Here is a 15188-nt window from a genome sequence, read left to right on the forward strand (position 1 = left end):
AAACACACCCCATCCTGCCTTTGTTAATCACCAGCACTCCCTGGGCGCCCACGTGTGCCAGGGCCAGTGCCAAGGGCAGAGAGTGAGACGAACGAGAGGCCCGTGGCCTGGAGACAACTCCAGGGAAGCACGAGCAGACCTGCGGCAGGACACACAGCACCTGTTGGGAGAGGGGTGCCGAACCTCAGGGGCCACAGGAGTAAAGGACAGGAGGTGAGAGAGGGTCAGGTGGCATATCTGGGAACAGGGTTCCAAGCAGAGGCATCAGCACACGCATGGTCCCCAGGGCCAGAGAATGCCTGGGGTTTCTGAGGGCCTGCAAGAGGGCTAGTGTGGCTGAGGATGAGCAAGGGGGGCCTGGGGCGAAGGGTCTTTAGGGCACTGCAAGCACTCAGAGCTAAACTTCCTTTAGAGAAATCCTTGAACGTACAGATAAGTAACAAGTCGAAAATTAAAATTAGCCAAAGACCCAGACACAGTATTTCTTTCTAGGCTTCCTGCCTTGGGTGTGCAGGGGCTGAATGACTTAATGTGAGCCCATCCCACCGTAATAGCAATATTAAAATGACCTTTGAATGACTTTCAAAGCATCAACACCTTTGGTTTGTTTTAGGCAAAATGGAACAGATTTCCTTGGCCCCCAAAGCATGGCAGTCCCACGTGCCGTGCCCACTGTGTCTGAGGGGCCTGGCCCAGGGGGTGGAACAAACCCAGCATTTCTGGCACGAACCTCTCTTTAACCTGGGAGATGCAAATGCAGTCAGTTCTAGACCTGGACTCGGTGCCAGCGAAGCTGTTCTGGGATCGTTACCCTCCTGTGAGGACAGTCGCCAGGCACCGTGCCTTGATCCAATCTGAGATTCTTCAAGGTGAGTGAGGACTCCCAGATATCTGGTCTTCTGCATGTATTTGGATTCCTTTTTTTTTTTTTTTAATATATATTTTTTAATATATTTATTTGGCTGTGTCGGGTCTCATGGGCTCTCTAGTTGTGGCATGTAGGCTTAGCTGCCCCACAGCGCTTGGAATCTTAATTCCCTCCCTAGGGATGGAATCCACTTCCCCTGCATTGCAAGGCAAATTATTAACCACTCGACCACCAGGGAAGTCCTCGTTGGGCTTTTCAGCTGGTAAGACTCACAGAGTTTCTTTCAGATTTTTATTTTCTTCACTTAAGGATGTTATTCTCAGCTCATTCGATGCTACGCTTCTAGGTTTAGTGTAGTCATCTTGAGGATTAGCAATGTGGACATTTTGCAAACCATGGAAGGTAGCACTCCTAGAAAAACCTTCTTTTTATCACATTATATGTACTTTTTACGAAATATTCAATGAATCACCAACCAGCTCTATCTTTAAAGGAACTTCTCTAAGCTGAAAAGAAAAGGCCACAACGAGAAACAGGAAAAGGATGAAATAAGAGGGCTCACCAGTAAAGGCAAACAGACAGTAGAAGTAGGACACCATCCACGCACACAAACAAGAGGTCAAAACCAGTAATCACGAGAGGAGGAGTGGATGCACGCAGGATATTTGAAATGCACTGGAAAGGAAGAGATCAGCAACTTAAAACAATCATGCATGTATATGTAGACTGCTGTATCAAAATCTCATGGTCACAACAAACCGAAAGTCTATTATCATAGATGTACACACACAAAAGAAAAAGGAATTCAAGTGCATCACGAAATTCATCATATCATAAGAGAACAACAGAGGTTGCACAGCTTTGCTTGTAAAGACATCTGGCATATATGGTTTGGGATGTGGTTTGGGAACAGGAAGGGGCTGCACGTTGGGGTAGGTGGCAGAGAGGGGAGTCCTAGGGCTGGGGAAGACCAGGGAGGTTGGACAGAGATTCCACCAGCAGCCACCTGTCCGGCCTCCCATCCAGAGGGGCTGCTCTACCCTGTGGGGGTGGTGGAGGATGCCCCATGCATCATCTCAGGCCACCGATATCCTCATTTTGGTTCCACAGGTGCTTCCTGGAAGGTCCCTCAAACTGGTTCTTTTTCATGTTCTAAAGACAAGAGAGTGTCCATGATCAGCTGAGGACCCCAGACTGGGGCATCTCCCAGGTGACCACAGCGTGGCATTCCTGCCCTGGGGAAGAGCCCAGGCCTGAGTGGGGTGGAGGAGGGGAGGGTCCTGTTAGGTCAAGTGCTATGGAACATGAGATTTTTGCACTTTGGGCCCCAGAACCTGCTAAGGAGCCCTCCCTGGCATGTCCATCAGGAAGACGCCAGGAAGTTGCCAAGCTTCCTAGTCCTCAGCCTGCTCTTCCCCGCACGTCCCCTCTGCAGAGTCCAGTGGGCACGGTGCACTCAGCTCCCCACCCCAGGTTCAGAGCCTCCTTACTTGGGGAAGTGGGGAGAGTGGGAGGGGTGAGAGCCTCGCAAGACACCTTTGCCTACAAGTGCGTCCTGTGGGAACATCCCCCACCCACACATCTAGGTCTCCTGGAAGAAGCAGGAAGCCCCCATGCCATCCCCTAGGGGGTCCTAGGGGTGGTGTGGACTCCATGGCCTGTCTGTGGTGGGGCATCTGCGTTCTGGGACTAGGACTGAATTTGCTGCCTGGGGTCCTCTTGGGCAGGGGTTCTGGCTCTCTGGGACCTCAAATGCTCCCCACTCTCTCACTGGTCTCGGTGAGTGTGAGACCATGGGGCAGAGTGTCTATACCGGGTCTGGGATGACCCTAACCGTCCCCAGCCCACAGACGGGGCTCAGCGGCCAATACCTTCTGGAGCTTGAAGTTCAGGGAGCCACACCTTCGGCACTAGGCCAGTGTGCAGATCAGCAGGCTGAGGAGGACGACGAGGCAAGGATGGGGAAGATTACCAGCATCTCGCTCAGTGTGTTCAGGATTATGATCAGAACGGGGTGTGCTCATCTGCCAACCTACGGTAAATGGGCGGGTGGGCCCTCCCTCCTTTGTTCACCTGTGCAGGAGCCCCCACCACCTTGGGGGCACCCTTGAGTGGGACATCGCCTGTGGTTGGGAAGCCCATGGGTGGGAGAATGGCAGGGGGATGGGTGCATGGGATGGGCAGGGCTCCAGGCACAGAGGGTGAGGGTGTCTGCGGAGGGAAGACCCGAGGGGGCTTTCTGGGGCTCCCCTCCTGTAGCCCAGGATGAAGATAGGAACACCTACCTGTCGGAGGTGCTAGAGGCAGGTAATGCGGGTCTGCCGAAGAGACACAGGGCAGGTTGGCGGGGGCCTGCCCAGGGCCTGCCCTGACACATCCCCTCCGCCCCAGGTGTCAGATGAGCCCTGGATACAGGAGATCATGAAGGCCTCACTGGGTTCCCCGCACAGAGCCCGGCTAGGCTGAGGGGTGCCTTCTCAGCCCCTCCCACTGTTCCTTGTTCGGGGCAAAGCTGGATCCCTGCTTCCTGTCCCCAGCGCTCAGAGTGACTCTGACTGCGTATGAACAGGCGAGGGCGGGGACGGAGCGATGGTGACTTGGGGAGTTTGCAGCACAGCAAGGGGTGGGGGTGGGGGGATAGGCGGTGTTTAGGCAGGGAGGTGCCAGCTCCCTGACCATAGGGGACAGTGAGCAGGCACACGTGCCAGGGCTGCCCTGAGAAGCTCAGAGAGGGCACAGCCTGGGCATGGGTGGGGCAGGGTGGAAGTCCTCTTCAGGCCTCATCTCCGTGGCTCTGGCCACCTCAGGTGGGCAGGAGTCACTCCTCCCTAGTTGCTCCGCACTCCTGCCCACCAAAAAGAGAAGCTCTTGGGGTCAATACCCCCCACCCCGCCCTGCTCACCTACGACGGTCAGTGTGGTGATTTCGGTATTTATCTGGCGTCCCTTCAGACTCCACTTGTACTGCCCTGCCTGGGTGTCCTGGGCTTTATCAGTTACTAGGTACGCCTCGCCATCCCAAATCCAGAGCTCCCATCCATCGTGACAGAAGTCTCCTGGGGGCTTTACATTGCAGATGAGCTTCCAGGGTGCCGTGGGGTTCGCTTTCAGGGAGATGTTGATGTGGGAGAAGGCATTGGAGATGCTGCAGCTCATCGTGGCTGGCTTGCCCCTCGACACAGAAACCTCACCCTTGGTGCACTTGGGGTTGTCCCAGGCTGTGTGCGGGGAAAGTCACACGTGTGGGTCATGGCTGGACCTCAGGCCATCCAGTGACTGCCCTTCCTGGGGTCACTGGCACTACCTGGAGCCTGGGCCCCTCCTGGCCTGATCTAGGTCTCTCCTCTCACACCCATCTTGCCCCTGCTGCATTCCCCACCCCCTCCCCACCTCCTTCCCCCGCAGGCAGAGTTGGGACCATGCAACTTACTTCCACTCTGAGCACTCCTCAAGGTGGTCAACAACAAGAGGACCCAGAACATCCTGGGAGCGAGGAGAGTGGATGCTGAGGTCAGCATGGCCAGCAGGACGTGGATGAGTTTTAAGGGGTCCCTTGTCCTCCTTACTGGTTTTGGGGACACTCCCTGAAGGACGGAAAGCTGATGAGTCAGAGTTCCCTTAGGCTCCTTGGGAAGCCAGTGAGAGGGGCTGCAGCCTGTCCAGGGTGGGCGAGGGTCCCCAAGCTCCTCCCTGACCCAACTGTGTCATGACCCTTCTCGACACCTTTATAATGTCTGCAGTGGGACCACTGTCAGACAGATGAGAAACACAGATGAGACAGGAAACAAGTCCCTGGGACACAAGTCCATTTATATTGCTGGGTTTATCTTGAATTTTATATAAAACATGCAAAACTCCCTGAGAATGTGTCCTGTAGAGACAGGTCATGACACACAGAATCTCGTGTGGCCACTTGAACCTGACACCAGCCTAGGACCACCTTGGATGCTCCCTACCCCTCTTGCACTCTTGCATTCTGAGGATTGGCATTTGGGGATATTTGGTTCACTCTCCAGATTTGCTTTTATCAACAACAAGAGTCTTCCTGTGGAACTCCTTAGTTACTGCCCGGAAAGCTGAACTTTCACTTCCTTTGAAACAAATGCTCATCTCGGGCTTTGGCATCCAGTAAAACTGACGTTTGGGCTTCCCAGATGGCACAATGGTGAAGAATCTGCCTGCCGATGCAGGAGACACAAGAGATGAGGGTTCAATCCCTGGATCAGGGAGATCCTCTGGAGTAGGAAATGGCAACCAACTCCAGTAGCCTTTCCTGGCAAATTCCATGGACAGACTCAGACATGACTGAGCGACTAACACTTTCACTTTTCATAATGACATGTAGCTACCATTAGGTACTACACAGAGGATGAGATGGTTAGATAGTATCACCAACTCAATGGACATGAATTTGAGCAAACTCAGGATACAGTGGAGGACAGAGGAGCCTGGCGGTTTACAATCCATGGAGTTACAAAGAATGGGATATGACTTAGTGACTGAACAACAACAAAAAGTAGCTTCACTGCCCGAAAAATCCTCTGTGTTCCATCCATTCATCCATCCTTCCCCCAACTCCTGATAACCATTGATCTTTTTACCATGTCAAGAGTTTTGCCTTTTCCAGAATGCCATGGACTTGGTACCCTTTGGTTTTGAATTCAGTGTCTGATTTTCCTTTTCCACTTTGCTGGGTACTGGGCAGAAGGGCCAGGAGCAAAGGAAAGTGTGGATGTAATCGCTTCCAGGAGCTGAGGGCCATTGGTGACCAGCCCCAGTCCTGACTCCAGGAGACTCTGCGTCAAACAAGGAGAATGACATGGCGAGGGACAGTCTCAGCCCCCAGACCCCTGTGACTGGTGCTCCTGTCTCTGGCTTCCCTTGATTTTCTAAACTTGCTTCTATTCCTAATTTACCGTCAGAAGGACAGCCTTCTTTTCTCACATAAGTACAACATTTGTAGTTGAGGAAGAAAGACGTCACCTGAGAGACACGTGTTCTGTGCACACACATGTATGTGATTTTACATACGTGGAATCAGGTTAGACAGCCCACTACTGTCTCTCTCTTCTCGCCCTCTGTACTGTATGTACAAGGGTGAATGCTGCTTTTTAGTCGCTAAGCCGTGTCTGACTCTTTGCAACCCCGTGTACTGGAGCCCACCAGGCTCTGCTGTCCATGGGATTTCCCTTGCAAGAATATTGGAGTGGGTTGCCATTTCCTTCTCTAGGGGATTTTACCGATTCAGTGATTAAACTCACCTCTCCTGCGTTGGCAGGCAGTTTCTTTACCACTGATCCATCAGGGAAGGGTGAAAGGTGGCCCCAAAACACATGTCCACCCAGAATCTGTGAAGGTGACCTTACTTGGATATAGAGCCTTTGCAGCCATAAATAAAGAAGAAGTTGTATTAGAGAAGTGTGGGCCCCAATGTAATGTGTCTGGCTTTCCTGTAAGAAGAGAGAAATTTGTCAGAAACAGACAAGGGAGAGGCCCGGAGCTGACAGAGGCACAGACTGGAGGGATGTGGCCACAAGCCAAGGGATGTCAGAGCCACCAGAAGCTGGAAGAGACAAGGAAGGATATTTCCCTGCAGCCGTGCTGAGACTCACAGACTTTCTACCACCACTTGGAGTCCTCCTGAAGGAGTATGGCCTGTGCACAGGTGACCCCTGGCCGTCTTCTGTCATGTTATCCAAGGCTGCTGAAAGTGCGGGCTCCCAGACGGGCACCAGTGGGGACTCCCTGCCACTCTTCCCACTGCCCCCAAACCTCCAGTCTTTCCTTAGCCTTCCCCAGGCCATGGCGGGGCTCTGCCCTCACACACACGAACCTCTCAGTCCAACTTCATGAGCTCCCAGAGATTCTCACCAGGAAGGGCTCTGGAGGGTTCCAGAATCCGGACAGGGATGCCAGGGTCCCTTCCCACCAGTCTCTGCCCCCAAACTCCAACCACCTTTGGCCTGGCTCCTCATTGTCAGATGATACAGCCTAGGAGCTGGGAAGAACTCCAGGTTGGGGTAGACCCTCGAAACCATAGACCAGTCTCAACTAAACCAAATCTGTACATCGGAGACACAGACTTTTCCACCTTATAGAGTGCAGAAGCGGTGTCTGCAAAGAGCTGGACTGGGGATGGATGAGCTGGACTGGGAAGGAGCGTCAGTCTGAGGATGGAGGAGTTGGGTTGGGATGGAGGGGCTGGTCTGAGGATGGATGAGCTGGAATGGGGATGGGAGGAGCTGGTCTGGGCTGGAGGAGCTGGACTGGGGATGGGAGGAGCTCCCCGTGTCCTCAGACACCTTGGCCGGCCTTATCAGTCTGGGGTTCCACTGCTGTCTTATTTTTAAATATAGGCATAATTTGTGCAGTTTTTGCCACATATTTACATTTCAAAGTGATTCGTTATCTGAAATTCAGATGGGTTTTTAAGTCTGGCATTTCCACTCCTCTGCCTGAGTCCCTCCTCTTGTCTCTGATGCTGCAAAGGACAGGAAAATGGGAGAGAGAGAGGCCAGGGCACAACAGGGGAAGAGTGGGGTGAGAAGGCAGAGGGTCGGGGGTGCTACAGGAAGACTGCATGATGGGGCAAGAGCTGGAGGGGCCCTGAGGTTTCTGGAGTTGGGAAAAGTGAGGCAACAATTCACCATTCTCTCAGATCACTGTCACAGCTGCTGGTATCTCCATGTGTTAAGCTGGGGCACACAGCTGGGATTTGTGCTGTCACTGGGGACGTGGTCACATTTGGGAGTCAGTGGAACACCTTGGAAGGTGCATGCCATTGCCAGCACTTTGTCCTGCCACAGGACCTTGGGGAAACTGAGGCAGCAGGTATGTGGCTCGAGGCTTATCAGCTGACCAGGGGCACAGGGGTTCTAGGTCAGCAGGGATCTCCATTGCTGCAGCGCCTAGGAGAAGGTGGACCAGGTTTTCAACGCAAAGGCTCAGTGGTAACGTGTATGTACCTGGATATTTACATGGGATGGTGAGCACCCTGCTGTCCAGGCAAGCCTTTCACCAACAGTGTGGAGGGAGACGACCAACCACCTTCAGGAGACACTGAAATGGAGCCCCAACCCTGGCTCAGAAGGAAGGGATGCCCCAGTCCAGGGAGCCTTTGCTGTGTCCTGTCCCTGCTGCTATGTCCAGAAGGGAGGGTCACTGGTTGCTGCTGCTGCTGCTGCTAAGTTGCTTCAGTCGTGTCCGACTCTGTGCGACCCCATAGACGACAGCCCACCAGGCTCCCCCATCCCTGGGATTTTCCAGGCAAGAACACTGGAGTAGGATGCCTTTTCCGTCTCCAATGCATGAAAGTGAAAATGAAAGTGAGTCGCTCAGTCATCTCAGACTCTGTGTGACCCCATGGACTGCAGCCCACCAGCCTCCTCCATCCATGGGATTTTCCAGGCAATATTAGTGGGCTGGGTTGTCATTGCCTTCTCTGGAGGGATCCCTACTGGGTAGTAATAAGTTCCTCCAGGCCTGGGGGCTGAGTCTGTAAACCATTGCTGCTCTCACGGGCCATCAGTACCTGCCAGCCCATCAGCTGGGCTACTTCTCACTCTCTTTCACAAGGCACTTCTTCTGAGAATCCTCCCCTCCTTGCACCTGCTGGTTGCACCCTCCGGGGATGGGTGGGGGCCTGTACCTCCCCACCACCTTCACTATTTAGTCCCAGGGGATGAGGGCCTCCCAGGGGCTCTGGCTCCCCAGGCACTGGGAGTGGAAATTGGCTTTCAAATTGCAGATCATTCACCAGTAGTGGGAGGTGAATTGAATTTAGATTGCTGCTGCAGCTTAACCAAAAATGAAAGGAGAGCATAGAACGAGTCAGTGGAGTGCCCCTCTCCAGGTTTCCTCTGTTTTAATGAGTGTTTGTGAGTGAATGGGCTGAGTGTGCATGTGTGCCCCTTGTCAGTGCACACAAGTGTGTATGTGCATGAAAGTGAGTGTGTGTGCACAAGTATGACAGTCGCAGTGTTGGCCTGGACCTGAAAGTGTTTCACGCCAGATGTGGTCAGGGACAGCAGGTGTCCCGGTGTTCCCAGGTTTGGTCTGGGACGCAGGTTTTGTGCGGATGGGTGGAGATGCTGGAGCTCAAGACGCCAACTTTCTGCCCCTCCCAACAACGGCAGAGTCAAGCCTAGAGCTGTCCCTCAGAGACACAGTTGTCCACCAGGTCAGGAAGCCTTTGTCTTTTTCCCTCCTTCAGCGGAGAGGCAGAGCGCAGAGCCTGGGAGCTCAGCGCTCCATCTGCATCAACCCAGCCCCTATTTGAGTGCGATCCTACACCAGGAGCCCCGGCCACCACCCCTCCAGCTCTCACCTGCGACCTGGTAACCGGCTCCTCCACGCCGGCAGCTGCAGCCTGTCTGTGCACAGGTCTGAGCGGCTGCATTCAAACCGAATGATGATTCCAGGGCGGAGCCAGGAAAGGAGGAGGCAGGAAGGATTCAGAATCAATGCACCTCAGGTCTGATACCCAGGTCCTGTATTCAAAAAGGAAACCTCAAGTTATGGGAAGTCACTCCAGTTTCCCATAAAAGCAGAGACATTACTTTGTCAAGAAAGTTCTGACCAGTCAACGCTATGGTTTTTCCAGTAGTCATGTATGGATGGGAGAGTTGGACTATAAAGAAAGCTGAGTGCAGAAGAATTGATACTTTTGAACTGTGGTGTTGGAGAACACTCTTGAAAGTTCCTTGGACGTCAAGGAGATCCAACCAGTCCATCCTAAAGGAGACCAGTCCTGGGTGTTCATTGGAGGGACTGATGTTGAAGCTGAAACTCCAATACTTTGGCCACCTGATGTGGAGAGCTGACTCATTTGAAAAGACCCTGATACTGGGAAAGATTGAAGGCAGGAGGAAAAGGGGACGACAGAGGATGAGATGCTTGGATGGCATCACCGACACAGTGGACATGGGTTTGGGTGGACTCGGGACTTGGAGATGGACAGGGAGGCCTGGCAAATGCGGTTCATGGGGTCGCAAAGAGTCAGACACGACTGAGTGACTGAACTGAACTGAACTGAACTTGAATTTCAGGAACTGCCCTGAGTTCAGGGGAAAAGATGAGTTTCTTGACAGTGCATTCCTTATTATATTTTTATTAGGCTCAGGGCATTAGATGGTCATTCTAAAGAAAACGGTAGGTGGCAGTTTTCCAGGAGACCAAGTTCCTGAGTTCTCCCCTTTCAAGCTCTGTCTGAACAGATCCTCCTTTGGGGAGCTGGTTGTGTCCACCCCGCTGCGTGGATCTGGGGACCTGCCTGTCCCCTGCTGTGTACATCACCCCCACACACAGACACTGGGCTGAGCCCTGCCCATTGAGAAACCTCAGAGCCTGATTCCAGCTTTCAGAAATGCAAGTTGGGTCCACCTAGATAGAAGTCATGCTGGGGACACAGGCAGGGATAAGGAGCGAGAGTGAGTAGGAGCAAGTGGTAAAGAGTTTAAACTATAAATTGTCCTTCATTAGGCCTTGAGCAGAAGGAGCCCCTCTTCCCGGCTCCCTCCCCACGGAGAGTCCTAGCAGGGGGATATAGAGACACTCTGTGGCCAAAACAGGTGTCCCTGGGGCATACCTGAGTGCCCTCATTCCCAGAGGGTGGAGTCCAATAGGTGCTGACCTCACAGAAGTGCTGGAAGCCAGGAGTTTCCTTGCAGGGATGTGTACGTCTCTCATGTAGAAAAGGTTTCGGTGCTTATAAAAATCACTAAGATAGAAGTCTCTCTTTGAGACTCTGAAAGTGGGGAATAAGGGCAATGTGTGAGAGTCACAAGGGCGGGGAAGGACAGAGGTGTTTCGATTCTTTGTTCTTTGTTTGACTCCAGGCTCCGTTTTTTTCTAATTGCTGTAGGCAAAGAGGTATCTGTGGACACTAGGGGAGAGGTCCCATAGACTGTGGACCCAGGCTGGGCAAATCCTCCGTAGGTGGGCAGAGACAGTGCTGGTGTGGGTGGGATCCTCGTGGACCAGCCCTCACCCATCCTATGCTGACATGTGTAGACTTGTATTCTCTCATTCTGGTTGAGCAGCTTCCCCGAGGCATGTGGCCACATTCATGAACACATGTCTGCTGGCATCTCAGACACTCGGCACCCCCACTGAAGGGCAGGTCTCGGAGTGCAGACCCTCCAAGGGCTCATGGGCCTAAGGGTGTGTTTAAACAGGGCTTTGTGTTTGTGAGCTTTGAGGCTGGGTTCACAGCCCCAGAATCCTGGCTTCTCGTTTCCTCGATATTTCGAAAGCCCTGGTCCAGTGTCGCCTTATTTCCAGAGCAGCTGAGGAAGAATCCGCTTGTGCTCATTCCTACGTACATCATCCTTGTGGGGAAGATTTAAACTTTTCCTCTTGTCTCTGGTTAGGAGTGCTGTGCTGGGCTCAGTTGCTGAGTCGTGTCTGGTGTTTTGCGACCCCGTGGACTGCAGCCCACCAGGCTCTTCTATCCATGGGATTCTCCAGGCAGGAATACTGGAGTGGGTTGCCATGTCCTCGGCCAGCGGATCGTCCTGACCCAGGCATTGAGCCCATGCCTCCTGCATCTCCTGCTTTGTCAGGCAGCTTCTCTACCACTGAGCCACCTGGGAAGCCCTTGGTTAGGGGAGGGGAGTGTTTTACTTACTTCCTCACCCTAGTGCCTATATCCCCCTTCCAACCAAAATCTTGCATTTCCTTTTCTTCTTTTTTCTAAACTCCAAGAAATGCACATCCTTCCTCTTCCTTTTGAGTGATCTCCCTAGGGCTCCTGCAGTCCAGATGTCAGCGTTCATGTCACAGTCTTTTCAGTCTCAGGTCCAGAATGTTTTCAGCTAAGCTGGCCGTGCCACGTGGCTTGTGGGATCTCAATTCCTCAACTAGGGATTGGACCCAGGCCACGGCAGGGAAAGTGCCAAATCCTTTTCACTAGAGACCAGGGAACTTTCTTGTTTTAGACATTTCTAAGTTTTAAAATGTAAGACTAAAATTCTTGACCCGTTAGTATTTCTCTTTCTGATGGAGTCACCCGGAAGCATGATGTTTGCTTTATGAAATGGCTGCATTCCTCCAACATCGGGTTATTTTGTCCCCAGCTGCCCCAGCCTTCAGTGCTTTTGGGAATTATTTGTCTTTACACTTCATTTTTTGAAAGAATCACATTTTCAGTATTCATCCTTCCTCAACCAACAGCCAGATATGCCTTTCCCTTTATCTGAACGTTCTTTTATTTTCTTCAAAATAGTATAACATTTTACTTATGGAAGTGCTTATAACTGGGGTGCCTGTTGCTGCTTCAGGGATCATGAGGTAGGTCTGGCTCTGGCCCCGCCCCTGCTGTGCATTGAGTAACTCGGTCCTGAGGGTCTAACTCCTGCAGTGGCCCCTCAGAGTCAGGGAGGAGGTGGGCTCCGCCAGTCTGGCTGAGCCATGTGGTCCCCACAGCTCCCTCCAGGGTCCCTGATGCCTCCGGGCTGCCCAGACCCTGGCGCGCAGGCCACCGCCGACTGGACGCTCTCCTCTCCCCTCTGGGGACGAGCCCTGTCAGTGTAACTTAGGTCACCTTGCTGATGGGGCAACAGGAATGGAGATTCAGTGGCCACAGTAGCCAGGGGGAGGCAGCTCTGCCTGGAAGGGGAAGGGCTCACTAGGTGATTTAAACATTAGAGCACTGTTTCCCCCTTATCCTGACAACCTGTTCATTGCCCAGCATTTACAAAAGCTGTTGTTGTTGGGTTGCTAAGTTGTGCCTGACTGTGACCCCATGGGCAACAGCATGCCAGGCTCCCCTGTCCTTCACTGCCTCCCAGAGTTTGCTCAGATTTGTGTCCATTGAGTCAGTGATGCTGTCCAACCACCCCATCCTCTGCTGCCTCCTCATTTGACTTCAATCTTTCCCAGCATCAGGGTCTTTTCCAGTGAGTCAGCTCTTCTCATCAAGTGGCCGACAGAATAGAGCTTCAGCTCAGCATTAGTCCTTCCAGTGAATATTCAGGGTTGATTTCCTTTAGGATTGGCTGGTGTGATCTCCTTGCTGTCCAAGGGACTCTCAAGAGTCTTCTCCAGCACCACCATTCAAAAGCATCAATTCTTCAGCACTCAGCTTTTTATGGTCCAACTCTCACATCTGTCCATGACTACTGAAAAAACCATAGCTTTGACTATATGGAACTTTGTCAGCAAGTGATGTCTCTGCTTTTGAACATGCTGTGTAGGTTGGGCATAGCTTTCCTTCCTTCTGAAAGAAGCAAGTGTCTTTTAATTTCATGGCTGCAGTCACCATCCACAGTGAATTTGGAGTCCAAGAACAGAAAATCTGTCATTGCTTCCATTTTTTCCCTTTCTTTGCCATGAAATGATGGGATCAGATGCTATGGTCTTAGTTTTATAAATATTGAGTTTTAAGCCAGCTTTTTCACTCTCCTCTTTCACCCTCATCAGGAGGCTCTTTGGTTTCTCTTCACTTTCTGCCATTTAGAGTGGTATCATCTATGAGGTTGTTGGTATTTCTTCCAACAGTCTTGATTCCAGCTTGTGCTTCACCCAGCCTGGCAATTCGCATGATGTACTCTGCATAGAAGTGAAATAAGAGGTAAACAGAAAGTAAGTCTCCGGGGATGGTATCCCGAGAGGGAATCCCCTGGTGTGCTCACAAGCGCTGTGGTTTATGTACAGGATGTACAGTGCCATGAGGGGGTTGGTGGCCCCATCCCTTGGTGGCCCTGACTGAGACACCGCCTGCCCGCTTTCCTCAGTTAAGCACCCATCCTGCTGCTGTCCCCCTGCCTCCAAACAGGCTTACCAGCCTGAGCTTCCCCCTGGTCCCCAAAGAGCAAGTTCCCTCTTGTTCTAATGCCTCTGAGCGCAGAGTGGGTGTCCTGCCCCCGGTGGGGCCCAGTCGGGTGTTTACCTTGAAAGGCAAGTCCTGTGCAAAAGTGACGAGCTCCCTGGCATCACCCAGGGTTGTGGCAGGAAAGTCACAGGTGGGGCTGCAGGCACAGGAGCTGGGGATACCAGATGTGAGTCCCTGAGCCAACTCAGACCTTCCTGGGGGACTGGTCTGGCTAATCTGGGCCTTGGGGGAGCATCCTCGAAAACTGCCAGGGTGCTAGATGACTTGGGGTGTTCAAACCTGCTCCCCACACCATCCTCACCTGTAAGGTGAGAGGCATCCCTGGCACAGGAACTTTGTGGGGCAGGATAAGTCCATTTTTGTGTTGATTTGTTGATTTTGTGTTGTTATTTATTGATTTGTTTAAAGTACTCTGCCCTAACAATGTGAATTCTTTGCCAAATCAACTCTTGTTTATTCAACAAACATTTGTGGAGGGCTGAGTGGGAACCAGTGCCAGGAAGGGTGAGGCTTATGACCCAATCCCGGGAAGTCCCTGGACCAGCAGGCCAGGGAGGGACATGCAGTTACAAAAACATACATAAAAGTTAGAGCCCTTCAAAGAGGCTTCCCTGCATCCCATTGAGCCTGAGAGTGGCCCACATGCCCCAGCCTCCGGCTCTCTCTTGCCCCAGTCACCCCATGTGGTCCCCAGAGAAGGTGGTGGAGGAACCTTCACACACAGAGTCTGCTCTCTCCTTTCAACTTTCTGCCTCCATTCCCAGAATTACCCGAGAATCAGGACGCTTCTCTGGGAAGACTCTAACCCCAGACCAAAGAGAGGGCAGGCCAGGGCCCAGGATGTAGCACCTTCTGTTCCCGGGAGATGCCCTCCCTCCACGGGAGTTTCCGAGAGGCATCTCAGAAAGAGTGCTTGGGACAGAGGGAGACTCCTCAGCTGTTCCTGGGGGAGGCAGGAGCTGGGAAAGACCTTCTTCAGGGGCTGCTTGAAATGGTCGTTGAGGGGGAGGGTCCCTGGGGGTCTGTCGTGTGGCAGAGAGGGGCCCTGGCCCTGGAAGTACCGCTGAGCCTGGAGGAGCCAGTGCTCCTGGGACCACCTGAGGGGAAGCAGAGGATCTGGTTGGGGCGCTCCTGTGACCGCAGCTGCATCAGTTACAGGTTCCATACACAGCTCCTGTGTGTGGACATGTCTGGTGTGGACTGAGGGGCTGTGGTGAGGCTGGGCACGTCTGACAGTACTGTCGGGGCATCAGCAGAACCAGGCAGCCCAAACCCCCAACTGTGCAGACAGCATCATCCCAATTTCCCTTTGAATGCACACCTGCCTGCATGCTAACTCGTTTCAATGGCGTCTGACTCTTTGGGATCCACTGGCGTGCAGCCTGCCAGGCTCCTCTGTAATGGGATTTCCCAGGCATGAATTCTGAAGTGGGTTGCCATGCAATCCTCCAGGAGATCTTCCCGATCCGGGGATCGAGCCTGCATGTGC

General features: G+C 52.8%; 1 protein-coding gene across 5 annotated transcripts; it reads right to left on the bottom strand.

Annotated features, from left to right (window-relative positions):
* Positions 1 to 1145: 1145 nt before the first annotated feature.
* LOC113877631 (secreted and transmembrane protein 1A-like) lies at positions 1146 to 10638 on the bottom strand. Of its 5 annotated transcripts, none has more exons than XM_027517913.1 (8): positions 10454 to 10637; positions 9194 to 9356; positions 6234 to 6317; positions 4298 to 4451; positions 3771 to 4085; positions 3154 to 3189; positions 2740 to 2900; positions 1146 to 2020 (listed from the first exon to the last, which is right to left on the bottom strand). In XM_027517913.1, the coding sequence occupies exons 2-7, from the start codon at positions 9263 to 9265 to the stop codon at positions 2779 to 2781; spliced, it is 783 nt and encodes a 260-aa protein (XP_027373714.1). In that variant the 5' UTR covers positions 9266 to 9356; positions 10454 to 10637; the 3' UTR covers positions 1146 to 2020; positions 2740 to 2778. The 5 variants fall into 5 exon arrangements, with proteins under 5 accessions (XP_027373714.1, XP_027373713.1, XP_027373712.1 ...); XM_027517912.1 differs by having other exon boundaries at positions 3154 to 3186; positions 6129 to 6317; positions 10499 to 10636; XM_027517911.1 differs by having other exon boundaries at positions 3154 to 3186; positions 6129 to 6317; positions 10454 to 10636.
* Between the last annotated feature and the right edge of the window lie 4550 nt (positions 10639 to 15188).

The sequence above is a fragment of the Bos indicus x Bos taurus genome, chromosome 19, assembly GCF_003369695.1.
Source record: "Bos indicus x Bos taurus breed Angus x Brahman F1 hybrid chromosome 19, Bos_hybrid_MaternalHap_v2.0, whole genome shotgun sequence".
NCBI classification, from domain to species: Eukaryota; Metazoa; Chordata; class Mammalia; order Artiodactyla; family Bovidae; genus Bos; species Bos indicus x Bos taurus.

Coding starts and splice junctions, on each gene's coding strand:
- LOC113877631 (XM_027517912.1), bottom strand. CDS start 9,265: ATGCAGCCGCTCAGACCTGTGCACAGACAGGCTGCAGCTGCCGGCGTG. Junction 4,452..6,128: donor TGCCTGCCAACGCAGGAGAG/GTGAGTTTAATC, acceptor TCCGTCCTTCAG/GGAGTGTCCCCAAAACCAGT. Junction 4,086..4,297: donor GAGGAGTGCTCAGAGTGGAA/GTAAGTTGCATG, acceptor CCCCGCACACAG/CCTGGGACAACCCCAAGTGC.